Here is a 20,592-nt window from a genome sequence, read left to right as displayed (position 1 = left end):
TGGCTTAGGTAGTAATCCAGAGATTATTACCGTTGAGGTTCTGCCTTTTAATTTCGCCCTTAAATGCTCATACTCCCTCAGCAAGACCTCTTTCCTAGTTCTACCTATGCTGTTGGTTCCTATGTGGATCACGACCATTGGGTCCTCCCCCTCTCGCTGCAAGCTCTGCTCCAGCTCAGGGCAGATATCCCAAACTCTGGCACTGGGCAGACAACACGACATCTGGACTCTCGCACTCAGTTGCAGGGGACTGTGTGTATCCCCCTGACTATACTGTCCCCAACTACCACTACATTCCTATTAACTCCCCAAGTTGATTGGCTTCCTGTACCACGGTCAGTTTGCTCATCCCTCCTGCAGCCCCTGCTTTCGTCCCCACAAGCTGCAAGAACCTCCAGCATGTTGGACAACTGCAAATCTGAGGCTCCTCCACTTTTACCTTCTTGATCCCCTTAGCTGCCTCACTCAGTCACACTCTCCTGTCCCTGACCACTGACCAAATCAGAAGACCCTACCATTAGGGATATGACCGCCTCCTAGAACAAAGTGTCCAGGCAACTTTCCCCCTCCCTGATGCATTGCAGTACCTGCTTCTCAGCCTCCAGCTCAGTAACTCTTGAGCCAAATTTCAAGGTGCAGACACTTACTGCCCTGGATCAACTGATTTCCAGGAGCTCCCACATTCTGCAGCCGTTACACATGTATTTGAGGTTTCTTTTCAGCTTTCTTCCTCAATGAAATATTATATTCCTTTGTTTTCTTTGTATGCTCTTACACTGAAGCTAGTTACATTGAGATCACCTAGATCTGGCCTACTTAGACCACCCCATTAGCCAGAACCAGGACAAGTAGCGTTCCTTCCCTTGTTGGAGAGAAACAAACTTACTGAGAAAGCAGGCATGGATGCATTGCAAATGTGAAGAGCACAGGGTGCTAGCAGAGCTACTCAACTGTAATGCAGGCTTGGCACTTACTGCTCACCATTCTTCTCTTACCATGAGTGAGTGCAGCTAGACCAATCCCAACAAACTCTATAACATTTTACAACACAAATAAGCGGTGGGAAAGGGACACTGGAGAAGTTATTTTCTAAAAAACATAAGCTGTTCTTATTGAACCATCACGCCAGAATACTTACAAGCAATTTGTTGTATTTTGGTCTCTTCCTGTGATCCTTTGTAAGGCTAATGGGATAAGAGAAGAAAGGTATTAAAACAAGAAACTAAAACTGAAAACATACAATGCCTGCTGCTGACCTATCAGGACTGGGTCTAAATCCAAACCAGCATAGATTGGGGTGAATCTCTCGCTCTGTTGGAAAGACAGGGTTCTACATGAAATTAATTTGGACACACTCAATCTGGTTTTCCGTGGACTTGGGAAACAGCATAAAATGGGTCTCGGAGACGAACCTCCCAGTCGGTGATCTCAGCATACCTCACCAGCCCTCTGCTAGAATGGTGAAGGGTTGGGTTTAGGTCTACAAAGTTCTAACTTGGTTTCTCCCCTCGGTGATGCTGCCTGACCTGTTGAGTATTTTCTGCTTTAATTTCAGATTTTAATATTTGTAGAATTTTGCTGTTGTGTTAAGGAAATCAATTCATAGCTGAAAAAGAGGTGCCAGGAGAGGGATTTGACTTTCCTGGGCAATGGCAGCAGTTCTGAGATGGATTGGAGTTATTCCTCAAAGACAGGCTGCATCTGAACAGGAAACATGGGAAGACATGTTAAGTAGACACATAACAAGTGCTTAAATAAGGAAGGGGAAGGTGGCCTGAGAAAATCAAACCAACTTGGATCAGTTAATGGAGAAAGATAAGATAGAGGAGAATAATATTTATGCAGAAATCAATTCAGCAAGAGTGGCATTAAGACATGGAATAAAATCCAATGGACATGTTATAAGTGGGGAAATGACTGAAGAGTAAAGCTTACAAGTAAGTCATTTGGTAGTACAGAACATGAGAATTGCTGAAAAAAGAGACATGTCGAAGCTTTTCATCTTGCATTCACAAGAATGCCAATATAAGGGAAAGACAACAACTTATACCATATGTGAAGACAGTGCTGCTTGGTTGGCAAGTGGACACTGATTGGCAGAGGTGTTGCCACTAAGAATGCACCATGTCTCTTTTTTCAGCAATACTCAAGTGAGGCTTACCATGGACAAGAAAATTATAGGAAAATGAGCAGTGTTGAAAAGCAAATCAAAAAGTTAAAATGCAAGTATTGCAATGTGTGAAATAAACTGGGGAACTGCAATTGTTTTACAGGAAAGCACCATCTGTGGACCTGATGAATGGTTAGAGGTCTGAAATATTAATCACTCTCTCTCCCTCTCCATCGCGCTACTGGCCCAATTATTTCTAGTTTTTATTTCAAATTTCTAGCATCCATAATATTTTTGATTCTGCATTACAAGAAGATCTGACTTAATAGCATCTGGAAAAACCTAGTTGGCATTTAGACAAGAATAGAAACTAAGCAGTGATGATACATCATGTTTAGAGAGGAGGGGGGCATAGAAAAGATGAGAAAGCAGGTGGACTGACCATAGTGGGGAAAGATGGAATACAAGCTGTGGAAAGGAATTATGTAAACAGGGAATGGGACACGGAGAGTCAATATGGTTGGCACTCAAAGATAAAAAGTACTTGTTCCATTAGTCAGAGTGTATGCAGGTCCCCAGACTGTAGGGAGGAAATGGACAAGGAAATCTGCAGTCAGATTAGAGAGACAAGTAGAAACAACAATATTATTGTTCTAGATGATTTTATCCTGTATCAGCTGGGACAGGAGCGGTAAGTGGAGAAGAAGGAATGGAATTTCTGTAACACGTACAGGCCTCCTTCCTTGAACATGCCAGTCCGGGGTGGCAGTGTGGTTGGATCTGGTAACATGTACAGGCCTCCTTCCTTGAACATGCCAGTCCAGGGTGACAGTGTGGTTGGATCTGGTTGTCAGCAACAAAATAGGCCAGGCAAAGATTTAAATGTGGGTGAGCATCCGGACAGTAGTGGCCACAGTATTACAGGGTTAAGAGCCAATTAATTAGTAAGGGAACAAGTCTGTACAAAAACTAGAATACCAGATTTGGAAGAGGTTAGGAGTGAGCTAGGTAGAGGGGAGGTGGAGCAGAAACACAACGATTCCAATATATATGCTATACTACTTAGTTATGGTAATCCAGAATAACGGAACATATACAATTCAGTACAACAGCATTGGGGTTTTTCAAAAGAAGGGATTACTGAGGTACAGTATAAATAGGAAACCACTGGTAAATTTAGGATGCCACGGATAAATGAAGAGATTAGAAATCAATTAAAATGGAGAGAGAGGCCTATGCGATTTATAGAAATAGTGGACAATGCGAGAAAAAGAGAGGCTGTAAATGGGATTAGGAAGCCAAGAGTGAATATGAGGAAAAGACTTTAAAAAAAAAGCAAAGTATTTTGCAAGTATATCAGAAAAGGAGAGTTGTTCGAAGTGAGGTGGGATCATCAATTTCTGGATGAACAAAATATGCCAGGGTATTTAATAATAATTTCCCATCGCCCTTTATTAAAGTGCAACATAACGGAGAGGAGGGGGTCCTGAGGTGGGTGAAGCTAAGCCAAGTGATATTGTATGCATAAAGGGAAAATTTCAGTTACACTGCAAGAAGACAACGCAGAAAAGCATGATGGGGTGCACTCTAGGAGGAAGGTGAGGGATGATATTGCAATCTCTCGGTTCTAGAAATGATATTTCATCCTCTGGAGGGTGAATGTGTACTGGAGGATCAGAGAGTGCAAAATTTAGAGCCCTTTTTTCAGACAGGAGACAGAGCTAATCCACAGGCTGGCAAGTGAAAGGGAGAATGAGAGCTTTGAAGCTAAGGGTGAAATTACAATGCACCCAGTTAAGATAAAATAGTTAGAAGCAGCCAGGGCAGATTTCAGGAGGGAATTAATTCACCAATTTCAGAAGTTAACAGGCATGGTAGATGGGAATTGCAGTGGATGTATTAAACATACTCTTCAGAAAAGCCTTTGACAAGATACCATTTGGAAGACATCTGCAGAAGGTTAAGGGGTACTGAATTAGGGGGAACGACAGGAAACTAGATTAAAAATTGATCAGAATGGAATAAACAGCAATTAAAAAGGCCCACTCTCACACCCTTTCCCCATAGCCCTGCTATTTTTTCTCTTCAGATAATTATCCAATTCTCTTTTGAAAGCCACAATTGAATCTACCTCCATCACACTGTCAAGGCAGAGCATTCCAAATCCCAACCATACGCAGCATTAAAAAACTGCCATTCACCAATGTTCCCTGGTTCTTGATCATTCTGCCAATGGGAATATTTTCTCCCCAATTAACCCATCCAGACCCCTCATGATTTTGAAAGCTTCCATTGAATCTCCTCTTAGTCTTCTCTTCTTGAAGGAGAACTAGCCCAGCTTCTCCAATCTATCCATGTGACTCAAGTCCCTCAGGGAGTCATAAAAGCATAGGAGGCCATTCAATCCATCAACTCCATGCTGGCTCTCTGAAAAGCAATCCAGTCAGTCCCATTCCCTCACTCTATCACGCTGTCCTGCAAGTTTATTTCCCTGAAGTGCCTGCCCAATTTCCTTTTGAAATCATTAATTGTCTATGGTTCTACCATCCTCAGAGGCAGTGGGCTCCAGGTCCTTAAGGCAAGGGTGATCATGTTAAATTTGAGGGCATTGCAAATCAGCAAGGACAGGGCTACTGAGCAAGAGGGGCTGTGCAGAACAGGAGATCGGCAACAGAATTTTGAATGAGCTGAAGGTGGATGGAAGATGGGAAGTTTCCCAGGAGAGCAATGGAATAGTTTAGTCTCGAGATACAAGGCGTAACTGAGGATTTCAGGAGGGTTTGAGACGCAGATGGGCTGAGGGTGGGGCAGAGACAGGCAATGCTACAATGGTGGAAGTTAATTGGTCTTTGTAAAGGTTAGGTGATTTTCAGCTGATCACAGAGCCAGCAGGGATTTGTAAAGGGTAGGTCATACCTGATGAGTCAGATTGAATGTTGAGGAGGTGACTAAAGTATTGGGCAGGAAAATGTCTATGATTAATATTTATATGGGCTTCCAGAAAGCATTTGATAAAGTCCCTCAAGAGAGATTGTTAGCTAAAGTTGAAGCTCATGGAAGTGAAGGCACATGATTGACCTGGTGAGGAAATTGGCTAAGCAACAAGAGACAGAGATCAGAGATAATGGGTGAGTACTCTAATTGCCAAGATGTGACTACTGGTGTCCCAAAGAAATCAGTGTTGGGGCCCCAACCATCTACCTTAGTTATTAACCAGGTAGGTAATAGAATAGAAAGCTATATACAAAACCAAAACACAGTAAATGTTGGAGATCTGAAATAAAAACCATGAATGTTGAAAACACTCAGCATGTCAGGCACATCTGTGGAGATAGAAAGAGTTAACATTTCAGGTCAGTGACGTTTCATCAGGACTCAATTTCCCAGCATTGGATTGGCTGACCGGTTTGAGGGGGAAACCTCGCCAATGTTAGAACTGGAAAACAGTCAAAATCTTAAGTAGGCAGCCTCATTCGATATGTAAATAAGGGCCTTACCTCCTGAGATTATAGGGACTCAAACAGGAATTGTGGGAAAGGTGATCATGTTTGAGGACGTGAGAGGAGAGGATGAGTAGAAATGGGGCAGAGTGGTAGAGGGTAGCTCTTTGAGGAAAGAAGTAATGATAACGCTTTTGATAGGTAAGAGGACAGTTACCAGAGGAGTGGAAACCATTCACATCAGCTAGCTTGGGTGGTCAGCAGTTTAACTCTCTCTCTCTCTCTAACAGTCCTTCGAAGCGAGGAGGACACTTACTATAGAGCACAGCCTGTGGAAGGGTTTGCAACTGGAGTCTTTTAACCCAGGGAGGCTGTTGTGCTGCAGCTACCACATGGTTCTGTCTGACCAGGAGACTCTCCTGCTCTTACCAGCTGCCATAGGCTATCAGAAGGATTTACAGGTTGATAATCAACCTGTTTGGCCATGATGTGAACACACCCTCTGTGAGCATCAAGTCCTGGGGTGCACTCGAATCCGGAGCTCCTGGCTCAGAGGTGGTTAGCAGTTTAACTGGAATGGGGGTTCATGGAGGCAGAGTCTCATAGAGAAAATGAGCTTGGAGGGGTCATGTGGAAAATGGGAGCACTTAAGAGTTGAGGTGAGGAGGGCTTGCAGGGGAGGCTTGGGTTTATTGGTCATGGGAAGGCCAGGGTGGGGAAAGCACTGAGTCAGCTGAATAAATAGTCTCTACTTTAGTGAAAAAGGATCCATGAAGGGGTTTAAAGAGATGGTCGGTAGTGCAGAGAAAAGCCAAGAGTTTTCTTTACTCTCCAAAATGAGCCAAAAATTATGGAAGGTTTTGTTAAACGAGGGTGAGGGTGCAGCTTAATGTGGTCCAGTTGATGTGAGGGCTGGAAATGGATAGTTAGGGCATGTGTGCTAGATACACTCAAGTCTCTGCCCCTTGGACTTGAGCGAGTGAAGAAAAACAAGGGCAGCAAACACATGGGAACAACGCCACCTGGAAGTTCCCCTCCAAGCCTTCACTGTCGCTGGCCAAAAATCCTGGAACTCCCTCTCTCACAGCACTGTGGGTGTACCTACACCACATGGACTGCAGCGGTTCAAGAAAGCAGCTCACCACCACCTCCTCAAGGGCAATTAGGGATGGGCAATAAATGCTGGTCCAGCCAGTGACGCCCACATCCCAGGAATGAATTTTTTTTTTAAAACAAGACCACAGCAGTGGCACTGACAGGGATAGGACATTGTCTTTACTGGAGACAAAGGTTTTCAAGGGTGGAGTTCAAGGAGTGGCTGAGAAATCAATAGCAACAGAGGTATCATAGCAAATGGAGGGTTAAAAGTTGGACATATCAGAGCATTAAAGTGAAGTTCTAAATTACTTGAAGAAGACTTTTTTCAGAGGCAAATATAGAAGGAAGGGTTTGGGGAATCTGGGTGGTAAGAATACTAGAAAATGGTTGGACTCACTGGTGCAGAGAAGCCACAGGAGATGGCATGGTTAAGGGGGTAGTTGGGAATATAGACCAAAGAGTTTATGTGGAGGGACAAGTTTGGGGGAGCATGGGAAGGCTGTGAGTTTAGAGGGCAGGGGAAATTGAGATAGAGACTGAAATTATCATGGGTGAGGAGTCACTTTGTGCAGAGACTGAGGGAGGAAAGGAGAGAGGATATCTCTAGAAGAAACTTGGGATGGGGCAGCAAACCAACAAAGATTATGAAGTAGAGACCATTGGGTTAGTCCAGGGTGGGGTCCACAAAGGAAGAACTTTTCCTAAGCTAGTACTTGAAAAAAAAGGTCACTGCAGTCATTGTATTGGTCCCTGTGTGGCTACATAGCGGTATCAAGGACGCATCTGTTTCTTCCAATGTATAGGACTGATGGCAGCTAATTGTTTGAAAATTAGCTTGGCCCATCCATAAAATCTTCCTGGTTCAAATTCCCACTGACTAATGATTCAGGTTGTTCCAGTGCACCATCTACTTAATACTGGTTTGCAAAATAATATAATTCACCAGGGCTCATCCTTGAAATCTTAGATTCCTGGTTTAACTCCAACTCGAAAGAGTGCATGTGCATTCAATGCCAGGTCTGGCTCAGCTAGTAGCGCTCTTGCCTCTGAGTCAAAAGATTCAGGGTTCAACTCCAGGACTTGAACATAAAAATCAAGGCTAATGCTCAAGTGCAGTATTGAGGGGAGTGCTGCACTGTTGGAGGTGCCATCTTTCAGATGAAACTTGAAAGGTCGAATGGCTGTACAAGATCCCATGGCACTGCTTCAAAGACCAGCAGGGGAGTTACCCTGGTGTCCTGGCCAATATGTATCCCTCATCCAATACCACAAAAAACAGATCATCTGGTCATCATCACATTGCAGTCCGTGGGAGTGTGTGGGGGCAAAATGGCTGCCACATTTCCTAGACTACAAAAGTGACTACATTACAAAGTACTTCATTGACTGTAAAACACTTTGAGACATTTGGGTGTCTTTCTTTCTATGTTTTAAGGACCACTGTGCATAAAATCCCTGCATTAGTTAAATGGAGGCACACTTCTCTCCTTTAAGTCAGGAATATGCAGAAAAATGATCAATTCTTTTAACAAAAATTAAAATTCAAACAATCGTTTCTTTGCAATACATTTGCATCATAAAATGTTCCCAGGTTTTACTCACCAATCTTTAACAAATGACTGAAAGTCCATTGAGAAGCCCATGCTTTGAGGGAGCAGAGGAGGATCTTCCTGCAGCACCTTTGTTAAAACCTCAAAGTCTGTTTTACAATTTTTATATGGAAACTGTCCCGTGGCGAGTTCGACCTGCAGGCAGTCACACAGCTGGGTTAGAGTCACCTACTGCACGGAGTAATGTTCAAAGCTCACCTCTCTCCACCTGATTGCACAGGAATAGGACTTACTCCACTGCAAATGCAGCAATTTCAAATGCAAATCACAAATCGGCCTTAAAGTTTAAACTATACAAAGCTGATTTGGCAAATAGTTGTAACGATGACAGATGCCAATTTGTGACTGTGTCAGTGCACTACAGTTAGTGAGGATAATAGTGACTATGTCACTACAGTTAGTGAGGATAATAATGACTATGTCACTACAGTTAGCGAGGATAATAGTGACTATGTCACTACAGTTAGCGAGGATAATAGTGACTATGTCACTGCAGTTAGCGAGGATAATAGTGACTATGTCACTACAGTTAGCGAGGATAATAGTGACTATGTCACTGAAGTTAGCGAGGATAATAGTGACTATGTCGCTGCAGTTAGCGAGGATAATAGTGACTATGTCGCTGCAGTTAGTGAGGATAATAGTGACTATGTCGCTGCAGTTAGTGAGGATGTTCGTGACTATGTCACTGCAGTTAGTGAGGATAATAGTGACTATGTCACTGCAGTTAGTGAGGATGTTCGTGACTATGTCACTGCAGTTAGTGAGGATAATAGTGACTATGTCACTGCAGTTAGTGAGGATATTCGTGACTATGTCGCTGCAGTTAGTGAGGATAATAGTGACTATGTCACTGCAGTTAGTGAGGATAATAGTGACTATGTCACTGCAGTTAGTGAGGATGTTCGTGACTATGTCACTGCAGTTAGTGAGGATAATAGTGACTATGTCACTGCAGTTAGTGAGGATATTCGTGACTATGTCGCTGCAGTTAGAGAATATTAGTGACTGTCACTGGTGAAAAGAGTGACTGCACCATTACACTATAGTTACAGTATCAGTGAGTGTACAAGTACACCATTGGTACAATGAGAATCTCAGTTTTGCTGCAGTCCTATAGAAAGAGGTTTGGATGTTTAATTGCGAACAGTTCTTTCCTTACCAGTGAAATGCCCAGGCTCCAGACGTCTGCTCTGATATCATAATCAGGCTTGGTGGGATCAGGGGGGTCTATCCGTTCAGGCTGTGGACAAAGAAGGAATAAGCAACTCAATACATGAAAGGGTAACCTGCTGACGATTACATACACCCAGCTCTTTATCATGAGTCTTTGCAGTGCCCCTGTCTGTGTGTGACGATCCCCCTTGCCCTGACACTGTACTACCCCACTCACTCTGACACAGTTTAGATACTTTGCTGTGCCAGTGCATCCCATGTCCCCCATCAAAATATTGGAACTATGCAGGTATGTTTGTAACTGTGAGCAATGACCAGTACTGGACTGAATACCTCCCCCGCACTACTACCCCATCCTCTGCACTGCAGGATACACAGATATTCTCCCCTCTCTGCACTGCAAAATCATAGAATAGTTATAGTACAGGTGGCCGCTTGGACACTCGAGTCTGTGCAGGCTTCTCTGCAAGTGCAATTTAGCTAATGCCACTCCTTGCCTTTTCCCCATAGTCCTGCCATTTTTTACCTTCAGATACTTATCCAAACCCCTTTTGAAAGACACTGTTGAGTCTGTCTCCAGCACACTTTCAGAAAGTGCGTTCCCAATCCTAACCTCTCACTGCATAAAAAGATTTTTCCACATGACCTCATTGGCTGTTTTGCCATACAACTTCAATTAGTGTGATCTGGTTCTCAACTCTTCCACCAATGGGAACTGATCCTCTCCATCTTCAGACCCTACATGATTTGGAACACCTTTATCAAATCTCCTCTCAAATTTCACATCTCTAAGGAGAACAGTCTCAGCTTCTGCAATCTATCCATGTAATGGAAGTCCCTCATCCCTGAAACTATTCTCGTAAATCTTCTCTGAACCCTCTCTAAAGCTTTTCCAAGTGCCCAAAATTAGACACAATACTCCAATACAGCAATACAATGCAGCAGTCTTTTATAAAGGTTCACCATTGCCTCCTTGGCTTTTTTACTCCAGCCTTTATGTATAAAGCTCAGGATCCCACTGCCCCATCCGGTCTGCCACCTTCAATGATTTAAAAACAGAAAATGCTGGAAAAACTCAGCAGGTCCGACAGCATCTATGGAGGGACAAACAGAGTTAGCGTTGAGTCTGTATGACCCTTCTTCTTTAGCTCTGAAGAAGGGTAATACAGACTCGAAACGTTAACTCTGTTTCTCTCTCCACAGATGTCGCCAGACCTGCTGAGGTTTTCCAGCATTTTCTGTTTTTATTTCAGATTTCCAGCATCCACAGTATTTTACTTGTACCTTCAAATGTTTGATCAGCTCCCTCCGTCACTGTACCCCCTTCAGAATTATATTCATTATTTCATATCACCTCTCCTCATGCTTCTGATCAAAACGTTCCACTTTGCATTTGTGTGTTAAATTTCATCTGCCCCATATCTACCCATTCCACTAAACTGACTATATCCTCCTGAAGTTTATCACTATCCTCCTCACAGTTCACAATACTTCCAATTTTTGTACCATCTGCAAATTATTGAAATTGTGTTCTGCACACCCAAGTCTAAATCATTAGTATACATCAGGAAAAGCAGTGGTCTAATACCAACTCCTGGGGAACCCCACGATATACCTTCTTCCAGCCTGAAAAACAAGTGCTCACTCTCTGTTTCGTGTTCTTTGGCCAACTTCATATCCATGTGGCCACTGTCCCTTTTATTCCATTGGCTTCAACTTTGCTAACAAGTCTATTATTTGGCACTTTATCATACGTCTTTTGGTAGTCTATACAACACATCAACTGCATTTACCCTCACCAAGCCACTCGTCACCTCACCATCAAAATATTCAATCAGGTTTGTGAAACATAACAAATCTGTGCTGGCTTTACTTAATTAATCCCAACGTATCCAAGTGACTTAGACGTAACGTTTGCAATTCTCCAATTCTCTGACACCATCCCCCATACCTCGAGGAGGATTGGAAGATTATGGTCAGTGCCTGGGCAATTTCCATCTCTCTTCCCTCAGCATTCTCGGGTGCATCCTAGCCAGTTCTGGTGACTTATCAATGTTAATAACAGCCAATCTTTCTAATACCTCCTCTGGCAACTTTCAGCCCATTGAGTATCTCAACCACCTCCTCTTTAACTATGACTTTGACAGCATCTTCTTCCTTGATAAAGACACTTGCAAAGTACTCATTTAGTACCTCAGCCATGTCTTTTGCCTCCATGTGTACGTCTCCTGTTTGGTCCCTAAATGACGCCAATCTTCCTATTACTACCCTTTTAATACCTAGAAGAGAAAAAAGTCTTCTATACATTTTAGCTCTAGTCTCCTCTCAGACTCTCCTCTTTGCATACAAACAGGAGTAGGCCATTCAGGCCCTCGACCCCAACAGCCTACACCTTGCCCCTCTTATTTCCTATTTCCACTTCCTCTCTGGAACTTTCTATATTCAGCCTGGTTCTCACGTGTATTATCAACCTGACATCTGTCAAAAGCACCCTGTCTCTTTCATCACCCAGGGAGATCCAGCTTTAGATGTTCTAGCTTTCCATCGCGTGGGAATATACATCAACAGTACCTGAACCATCTCCTTAAAGGCAACCGTTACAATTTTGCCCACTATTCCATTCCCAGCCCACTGAAACTGTTGGTTAAGTATTTTTACTCTGGATTAATCCTAGCCCTTTTCCACAGCTAATCTAAATCTTATGATTTTATGATTACTGTTTCCTAAATGTTCCCCTACTTACACTTGATCCACTTGACCCACCTCATTTCACAGAATCAGATCTAGCAATGCCTCCTTCCTTTGTTATGTCGGAAACACTGATGTAGAAAATTCCCTCAAAAACATTTCACAAACTCATTTCCCTCTCCGCCCTTTACACTATTACTATCCAAGTCTATATTAGGGTAATTGAAGTCCCCCATTATCACTACTCTATTGTACTTGCATCTCTCTGCAACTTCCCTGCAAATTGGCTCCTCTATATCTTTCCCACTGATTGGCGATCTATAGAATACACCCAGTGGTGTAATGGTGCCTCTATTGTTTCTTAACTCCAACCAAATAGATTATGTCCTTGACCCGTCCACAACATCCTCTCTCTCTCTCTCTAGCATTGTATATTCTCCTTAATCAAGACTGCCAACTCTCCTTTCAATCCTCCCTTATTGTTCCTGAACACAGAAATATTTAGTATCCCGTTCTGCCTTTTACTGAGCAAGGTCTCTGTTATCAACACAACATCACATTCTAATGTGGCTATCTATACATGCAGCTCACCAGCTTAATTACCACACTTTGTGCGTACATACATGCACTGTAAACCTAATTTAGACCTCAATATATTCTATCTTATTCTGGCCTCACTTAATACCTTGCTATTTTTTCCTCTACTGCTATGTCTCACCCAATATTTTGCGCACTTTATTACTCCTTTCTAAATGCTACATTGAAGTTTCTATCTCACTAACATATTGTTTAAAATCTCTCCATCACCATGAGCAAACACCTCCCCATCAAGGACACTGGTCTCAGCCCTTTGAAGTGCAACCTGTCCAGTGAGACACACAGGTGTTTCCCTTCACCATACTGCAATATAGATAGATATCACCCACTTCTCTGTTCTGTGAGATACACTGATATCCCACCACTCAACACTGTGATTTACACTGAGATCCCACCCCTCTGTACTGAGAGATACACACATATCGCCCACTCTTCATTGTGAATAACACTGATGACCCCGCTCTCTGATCTGAGATACACAAATACCCTCGGTTCCACAATGTGATTTACACAATATCCCCACCCCTCAGTTCTGTGACAAACACACATATTCCCCGCTCTCAACACTGTGAATTACATAGATATCCACACTCTCTGCACTGTGAATTACACAGATATCCCCACTCTCTGCACTGTGAATTAAACAGATATCCCCACTCTCTGCACTGTGAATTACACAGATATCCCCACACTCTGCACTGCGAATTACACAGATATCCCCACTCAATGCACTGTGAATTACACAGATATCCCCCCTCACTGCACTCTGAATCACACAGATATCCCCCCCTCACTGCACTGTGAATTACATAGATATCCCCCCTCACTGCATTGTGAATTACACAGATATCCCCACTCTCTGCACTGTGAATTACACAGATATCCCCCCTCAATGCACTGTGAATTACACAGATATCCCCCCGCACTGCACTCTGAATCACACAGATTTCCCCCCCTCACTGCACAGTGAATTACATAGATATCCCCCCTCACTGAACTGTGAATTACACAGATATCCCCACTCACTGCACTGTGAATTACAAAGATATCCACACTCAATGCACTGTGAATTACACAGATATCTCCCCGCACTACACTCTGAATCACACAGATATCCCCCCCTCACTGCACAGTGAATTACATTGATATCCCCCCTCACTGCACAGAGAATTACACAGATATTTCCCCCTCTCTGCACTGTGAATTACACAGATATCTCCACTCTCTGCAATGCGAATAACACAGGTATCCCCCCTCACTGCACTGTGAATTACACAGATATCCCCCCTCACTGCACTGTGAATCACACAGATATCCCCACTCTCTGCAACGCGAATCACACAGATATCCCCCCTCACTGCATTGTGAATTACACAAATATCCCTCTCACTGCACTGTGAATCAAACAGATATCCCCCCTCTCTGCACTGTGAATTACACAGATATCCCCCTCACTGCACTGGGAATTACAGATATCCCCCCTCACAGCACTGTGAATTACACAGATATCCCCCCCCTCACTGCAGTGAATTATATAGATATCCCTCCTCCCTGCATTGTGAATTACACAGATATCCCCCCTCTCTGCAATGTGAATTACACAGATATCCACACTCAACTGCATTGTGAATTACACAGATATTCCCATCACTGCACTGGGAATCACACAGATATCCCCACTCTCTACACTGTGAATTACACAGATATCCCCCCCTCACTGCATTGTGAATTACACAGATATCCCCCCCTCACTGCACAGTGAATTACATATATACCCCCCTCAATGCATTGTGAATTACACAGATATCCCCACTCTCTGCACTGTGAATTACACAGATATCCCCAATCTCTGCACTGTGAATTACACAGATATCCACACTCAATGCACTGTGAATTACACAGATGCCCCCCCGCACTGCACTCTGAATCACACAGATATCCCCGCTCACCGCACAGTGAATTACATAGATATCCCCCCTCACTGCACTGTGAATTACACAGATATTTCCCCCTCTCTGCACTGTGAATTACACAGATATCCCCACTCGCTGCAATGCGAATTCCACAGGTATCCTCCCTCACTGCACTGTGAATTACACAGATATACCCCCTCACTGCACTGTGAATCACACAGATATCCCCACTCTCTGCAATGCGAATCACACAGATATCCCCCCTCACTGCATTGTGAATTACACAAATATCCCCCTCACTGCACTGTGAATCACACAGATATCCCCCCTCTCTGCACTGTGAATTACACAGATATCCCACTCATTGCACTGTGAATTACAGATATCCCCCCTCCACTGCATTGTGAATTACAGATATCACCCCTCGCTGCACTGGGAATTACACAGATATCCCACCCTCACTGCAGTGAATTACATAGATATCCCTCCTCACTGCATTGTGAATTACACAAATATCCCTACTATCTGCACTGTGAATTACACAGATATCCCCCCTCCACTGCATTGTGAATTACACAGATATTCCCCTCACTGCACTGGGAATCACACAGATATCCCCACTCTCTACACTGTGAATTACACAGATATCCCCCCCTCACTGCATTGTGAATTACACAGATATCCCCCCTCACTGCATTGTGAATTACAGATATCCCCCCTCACTGCATTGTGAATTACACAGATATCCCCCTCACTGCACTGTGAATTACACAGATATCCCCCCTCCACTGTATTGTGAATTACACAGATATCCCCACTCTCTGCACTGTGAATTACACAAAATTTGCCTCCTCTCTGCATTGTGAATTACACAGATATCCCGACTCTCTGCACTGTGAATTACACAGGTATCCCCCCTCACTGCATTGTGAATTACACAGATATCCCCCTCACTGCACTGTGAATTACACAGATATCCCCCCTCCACTGTATTGTGAATTACACAGATATCCCCCCTCACTGCACTGTGAATTACACAGATATCCCCCACACTGCACTGCGAATTACACAGATATGCCCACTCTCTGCACTGTGAATTACACAAAATTTGCCTCCTCTCTGCATTGTGAATTACACAGATATCCCCACTCTCTGCAATGCGAATTACACAGATATCCCCCCTCACTGCACTGTGAATTACACAGATATCCCCCCTCACTGCTCTGTGAATTACACAGATATCCCCCCTCACTGCACAGTGAATTACATAGAAATCCTCCCTCACTGCACTGTGAATCATACAGATATCCCCCCTCTCTGCACTGTGAATTACACAGATATCCCCCTCACTGCACAGTGAATTACACAGATATCCCCCTCACTGCACAGTGAATTACACAGATATCCCCACTCTCTGCACTGTGAATTACACAGATATCCCCCCGCTCAGCACTGTGAATTACACAGATATGCCCCCTCCACTGCATTGTGAATTACACAGATATCCCCCCTCACTGCACAGTGAATTATATTGATAACCTCCCTCACTGCACTGTGAATCATGCAGATATCCCCTCTCTCTGCACTGTGAATTACACAGATATCCCCCTCAATGCACTGTGAATTACACAGATATCCCCCTCATTGCACAGTGAATTACACAGATATCCCCACTCTCTGCACTGTGAATTACATTTATATCCCCCCTCACTGCATTGTGAATTACAAAGATATCCCCCCTCACTGCATTGTGAATTACACAGATATCCCCCCTCACTGCATTGTGAATTACACAGATATCCCCCCTCACTGCATTGTGAATTACACAGATATCCCCCTCACTGCACAGTGAATTACACAGATATCCCCCCTCTCTGCAATGTGAATTACACAGATATCCACACTCAACTGCATTGTGAATTACACAGATATTCCCATCACTGCACTGGGAATCACACAGATATCCCCACTCTCTACACTGTGAATTACACAGATATCCCCCCCTCACTGCATTGTGAATTACACAGATATCCCCCCCTCACTGCACAGTGAATTACATATATACCCCCCTCAATGCATTGTGAATTACACAGATATCCCCACTCTCTGCACTGTGAATTACACAGATATCCCCAATCTCTGCACTGTGAATTACAAAGATATCCACACTCAATGCACTGTGAATTACACAGATGCCCCCCCGCACTGCACTCTGAATCACACAGATATCCCCGCTCACCGCACAGTGAATTACATAGATATGCCCCCTCACTGCACTGTGAATTACACAGATATTTCCCCCTCTCTGCACTGTGAATTACACAGATATCCCCACTCGCTGCAATGCGAATTACACAGGTATCCTCCCTCACTGCACTGTGAATTACACAGATATACCCCCTCACTGCACTGTGAATCACACAGATATCCCCACTCTCTGCAATGCGAATCACACAGATATCCCCCCTCACTGCATTGTGAATTACACAAATATCCCCCTCACTGCACTGTGAATCACACAGATATCCCCCCTCTCTGCATTGTGAATTACACAGATATCCCACTCATTGCACTGTGAATTACAGATATCCCCCCTCCACTGCATTGTGAATTACAGATATCACCCCTCACTGCACTGGGAATTACACAGATATCCCACCCTCACTGCAGTGAATTACATAGATATCCCTCCTCACTGCATTGTGAATTACACAAATATCCCCACTCTCTGCACTGTGAATTACACAGATATCCCCCCTCCACTGCATTGTGAATTACACAGATATTCCCCTCACTGCACTGGGAATCACACAGATATCCCCACTCTCTACACTGTGAATTACACAGATATCCCCCCCTCACTGCATTGTGAATTACACAGATATTTCCCCCTCACTGCATTGTGAATTACAGATATCCCCCCTCATTGCATTGTGAATTACACAGATATCCCCCTCACTGCACTGTGAATTACACAGATATCCCCCCTCCACTGTATTGTGAATTACACAGATATCCCCACTCTCTGCACTGTGAATTACACAAAATTTGCCTCCTCTCTGCATTGTGAATTACACAGATATCCCGACTCTCTGCACTGTGAATTACACAGGTATCCCCCCTCACTGCATTGTGAATTACACAGATATCCCCCTCACTGCACTGTGAATTACACAGATATCCCCCCTCCACTGTATTGTGAATTACACAGATATCCCCCCTCACTGCACTGTGAATTACACAGATATCCCAAACACTGCACTGTGAATTACACAGATATGCCCACTCTCTGCACTGTGAATTACACAAAATTTGCCTCCTCTCTGCATTGTGAATTACACAGATATCCCCACTCTCTGCAATGCGAATTACAGAGATATCCCCCCTCACTGCACTGTGAATTACACAGATATCCCCCCTCACTGCTCTGTGAATTACACAGATATCTCCCCTCACTGCACAGTGAATTACATAGAAATCCTCCCTCACTGCACTGTGAATCATACAGATATCCCCCCTCTCTGCACTGTGAATTACACACATATCCCCCTCACTGCACAGTGAATTACACAGATATCCCCCTCACTGCACAGTGAATTACACAGATATCCCCACTCTCTGCACTGTGAATTACACAGATATCCCCCCGCTCAGCACTGTGAATTACACAGATATGCCCCCTCCACTGCATTGTGAATTACACAGATATCCCCCCTCACTGCACAGTGAATTATATTGATAACCTCCCTCACTGCACTGTGAATCATGCAGATATCCCCCCTTTCTGCACTGTAAATTACACAGATATCCCCCTCACTGCACTGTGAATTACACAGATATCCCCCTCACTGCACAGTGAATTACACAGATATCCCCACTCACTGCACTGTGAATTACATAGATATCCCCCCTCATTGAATTGTGAATTACAAAGATATCCCCCCTCACTGCATTGTGAATTACACAGATATCCCCCCTCGCTGGATTGTGAATTACACAGATATCCCCCCTCACTGCATTGTGAATTACACAGATATCCCCCTCACTGCACAGTGAATTACACAGATATCCCCCCTCTCTGCAATGTGAATTACACAGATATCCACACTCAACTGCATTGTGAATTACACAGATATTCCCATCACTGCACTGGGAATCACACAGATATCCCCACTCTCTACACTGTGAATTACACAGATATCCCCCCCTCACTGCATTGTGAATTACACAGATATCCCCCCCTCACTGCACAGTGAATTACATATATAGCCCCCTCAATGCATTGTGAACTACACAGATATCCCCACTCTCTGCACTGTGAATTACACAGATATCCCCAATCTCTGCACTGTGAATTACACAGATATCCACACTCAATGCACTGTGAATTACACAGATGCCCCCCCGCACTGCACTCTGAAACACACAGATATCCCCGCTCACCGCACAGTGAATTACATAGATATCCCCCCTCACTGCACTGTGAATTACACAGATATTTCCCCCTCTCTGCACTGTGAATTACACAGATATCCCCACTCGCTGCAATGCGAATTACACAGGTATCCTCCCTCACTGCACTGTGAATTACACAGGTATACCCCCTCACTGCACTGTGAATCACACAGATATCCCCACTCTCTGCAATGCGAATCACACAGATATCCCCCCTCACTGCATTGTGAATTACACAAATATCCCCCTCACTGCATTGTGAATCACACAGATATCCCCCCTCTCTGCATTGTGAATTACACAGATATCCCCACTCTCTGCATTGTGAATGACACAGATATCCCCCCTCCGCTGCATTGTGAATTACACAGATATCCCCCCTATCTGCACTGTAAATTACACAGATATCCCCCCTCTCTGCACTGTGAATTACACAGATATACCCACTATCTGCACTGTGAATTACGTAGATATCCCCCCTCACTGCATTGTGAATTACACAGATATCCCCGTCCGCTGCATTGTGAATTACACAGATATCCCCACTCTCTGCAATGCGAATTACACAGACATCCCCCCTCACTGCACTGTGAATCACACAGATATCCCCACACTATACACTGAGAATTACAAAGATATCCACCCTCACTGCATTGTGAATTACAGAGATATCCCCCTCACTGCACTGTGAATTACACAGATATCCCCCCTCACTGCACAGTGAATTACATAGAAATCCTCCCTCACTGCACTGTGAATCATACAGATATCCCACCTCTCTGCACTGTGAATTACACAGATATCCCCCTCACTGCACAGTGAATTACACAGATATCCCCCTCACTGCACAGTGAATTACACAGATATCCCCACTCTCTGCACTGTGAATTACACAGATATCCCCCCGCTCAGCACTGTGAATTACACAGATATCCCCCCTCCACTGCATTGTGAATTACACAGATATCCCCCCTCACTGCACAGTGAATTATATTGATAACCTCCCTCACTGCACTGTGAATCATACAGATATCCCCCCTTTCTGCACTGTAAATTACACAGATATCCCCCTCACTGCACTGTGAATTACACAGATATCCCCCTCACTGCACAGTGAATTACACAGATATCCCCACTCACTGCACTGTGAATTACATAGATATCCCCCCTCATTGCATTGTGAATTACAAAGATATCCCCCCTCACTGCATTGTGAATTACATAGATATCCCCCCTCGCTGGATTGTGAATTACACAGATATCCCCCCTCACTGCATTGTGAATTACACAGATATCCCCCTCACTGCACAGTGAATTACACAGATATCCCCACTGTCTGCAGTGTGAATGACACAGATATCCCCCCTCCGCTGCATTGTGAATTACACAGATATCCCCCCTCTCTGCACTGTAAATTACACAGATATCCCCCCTCTCTGCACTGTGAATTACACAGATATCCCCACTATCTGCACTGTGAATTACATAGATATCCCCCCTCAATG

General features: G+C 44.0%; 1 protein-coding gene across 2 annotated transcripts in view; it reads right to left on the bottom strand.

Annotated features, from left to right (window-relative positions):
- The window catches only part of map2k7 (mitogen-activated protein kinase kinase 7), a 185,515-nt gene that overhangs the window by 7,519 nt on the left and 157,404 nt on the right, over positions 1-20,592 (bottom strand). For both annotated transcript variants that reach the window (XM_041177367.1, XM_041177368.1), the window contains 3 exons: positions 9,421-9,501; positions 8,251-8,393; positions 1,139-1,184 (listed from right to left, as the gene is read on the bottom strand). In XM_041177367.1, the coding sequence (XP_041033301.1) occupies positions 1,139-1,184; positions 8,251-8,393; positions 9,421-9,501 (270 nt within the window). The remainder of the gene's footprint in view (positions 1-1,138; positions 1,185-8,250; positions 8,394-9,420; positions 9,502-20,592) is intronic.

Source organism: Carcharodon carcharias, chromosome 30, assembly GCF_017639515.1.
Source record: "Carcharodon carcharias isolate sCarCar2 chromosome 30, sCarCar2.pri, whole genome shotgun sequence".
Lineage (NCBI taxonomy): Eukaryota > Metazoa > Chordata > Chondrichthyes > Lamniformes > Lamnidae > Carcharodon > Carcharodon carcharias.
This window is presented reverse-complemented; position numbering and strand designations above follow the sequence as displayed.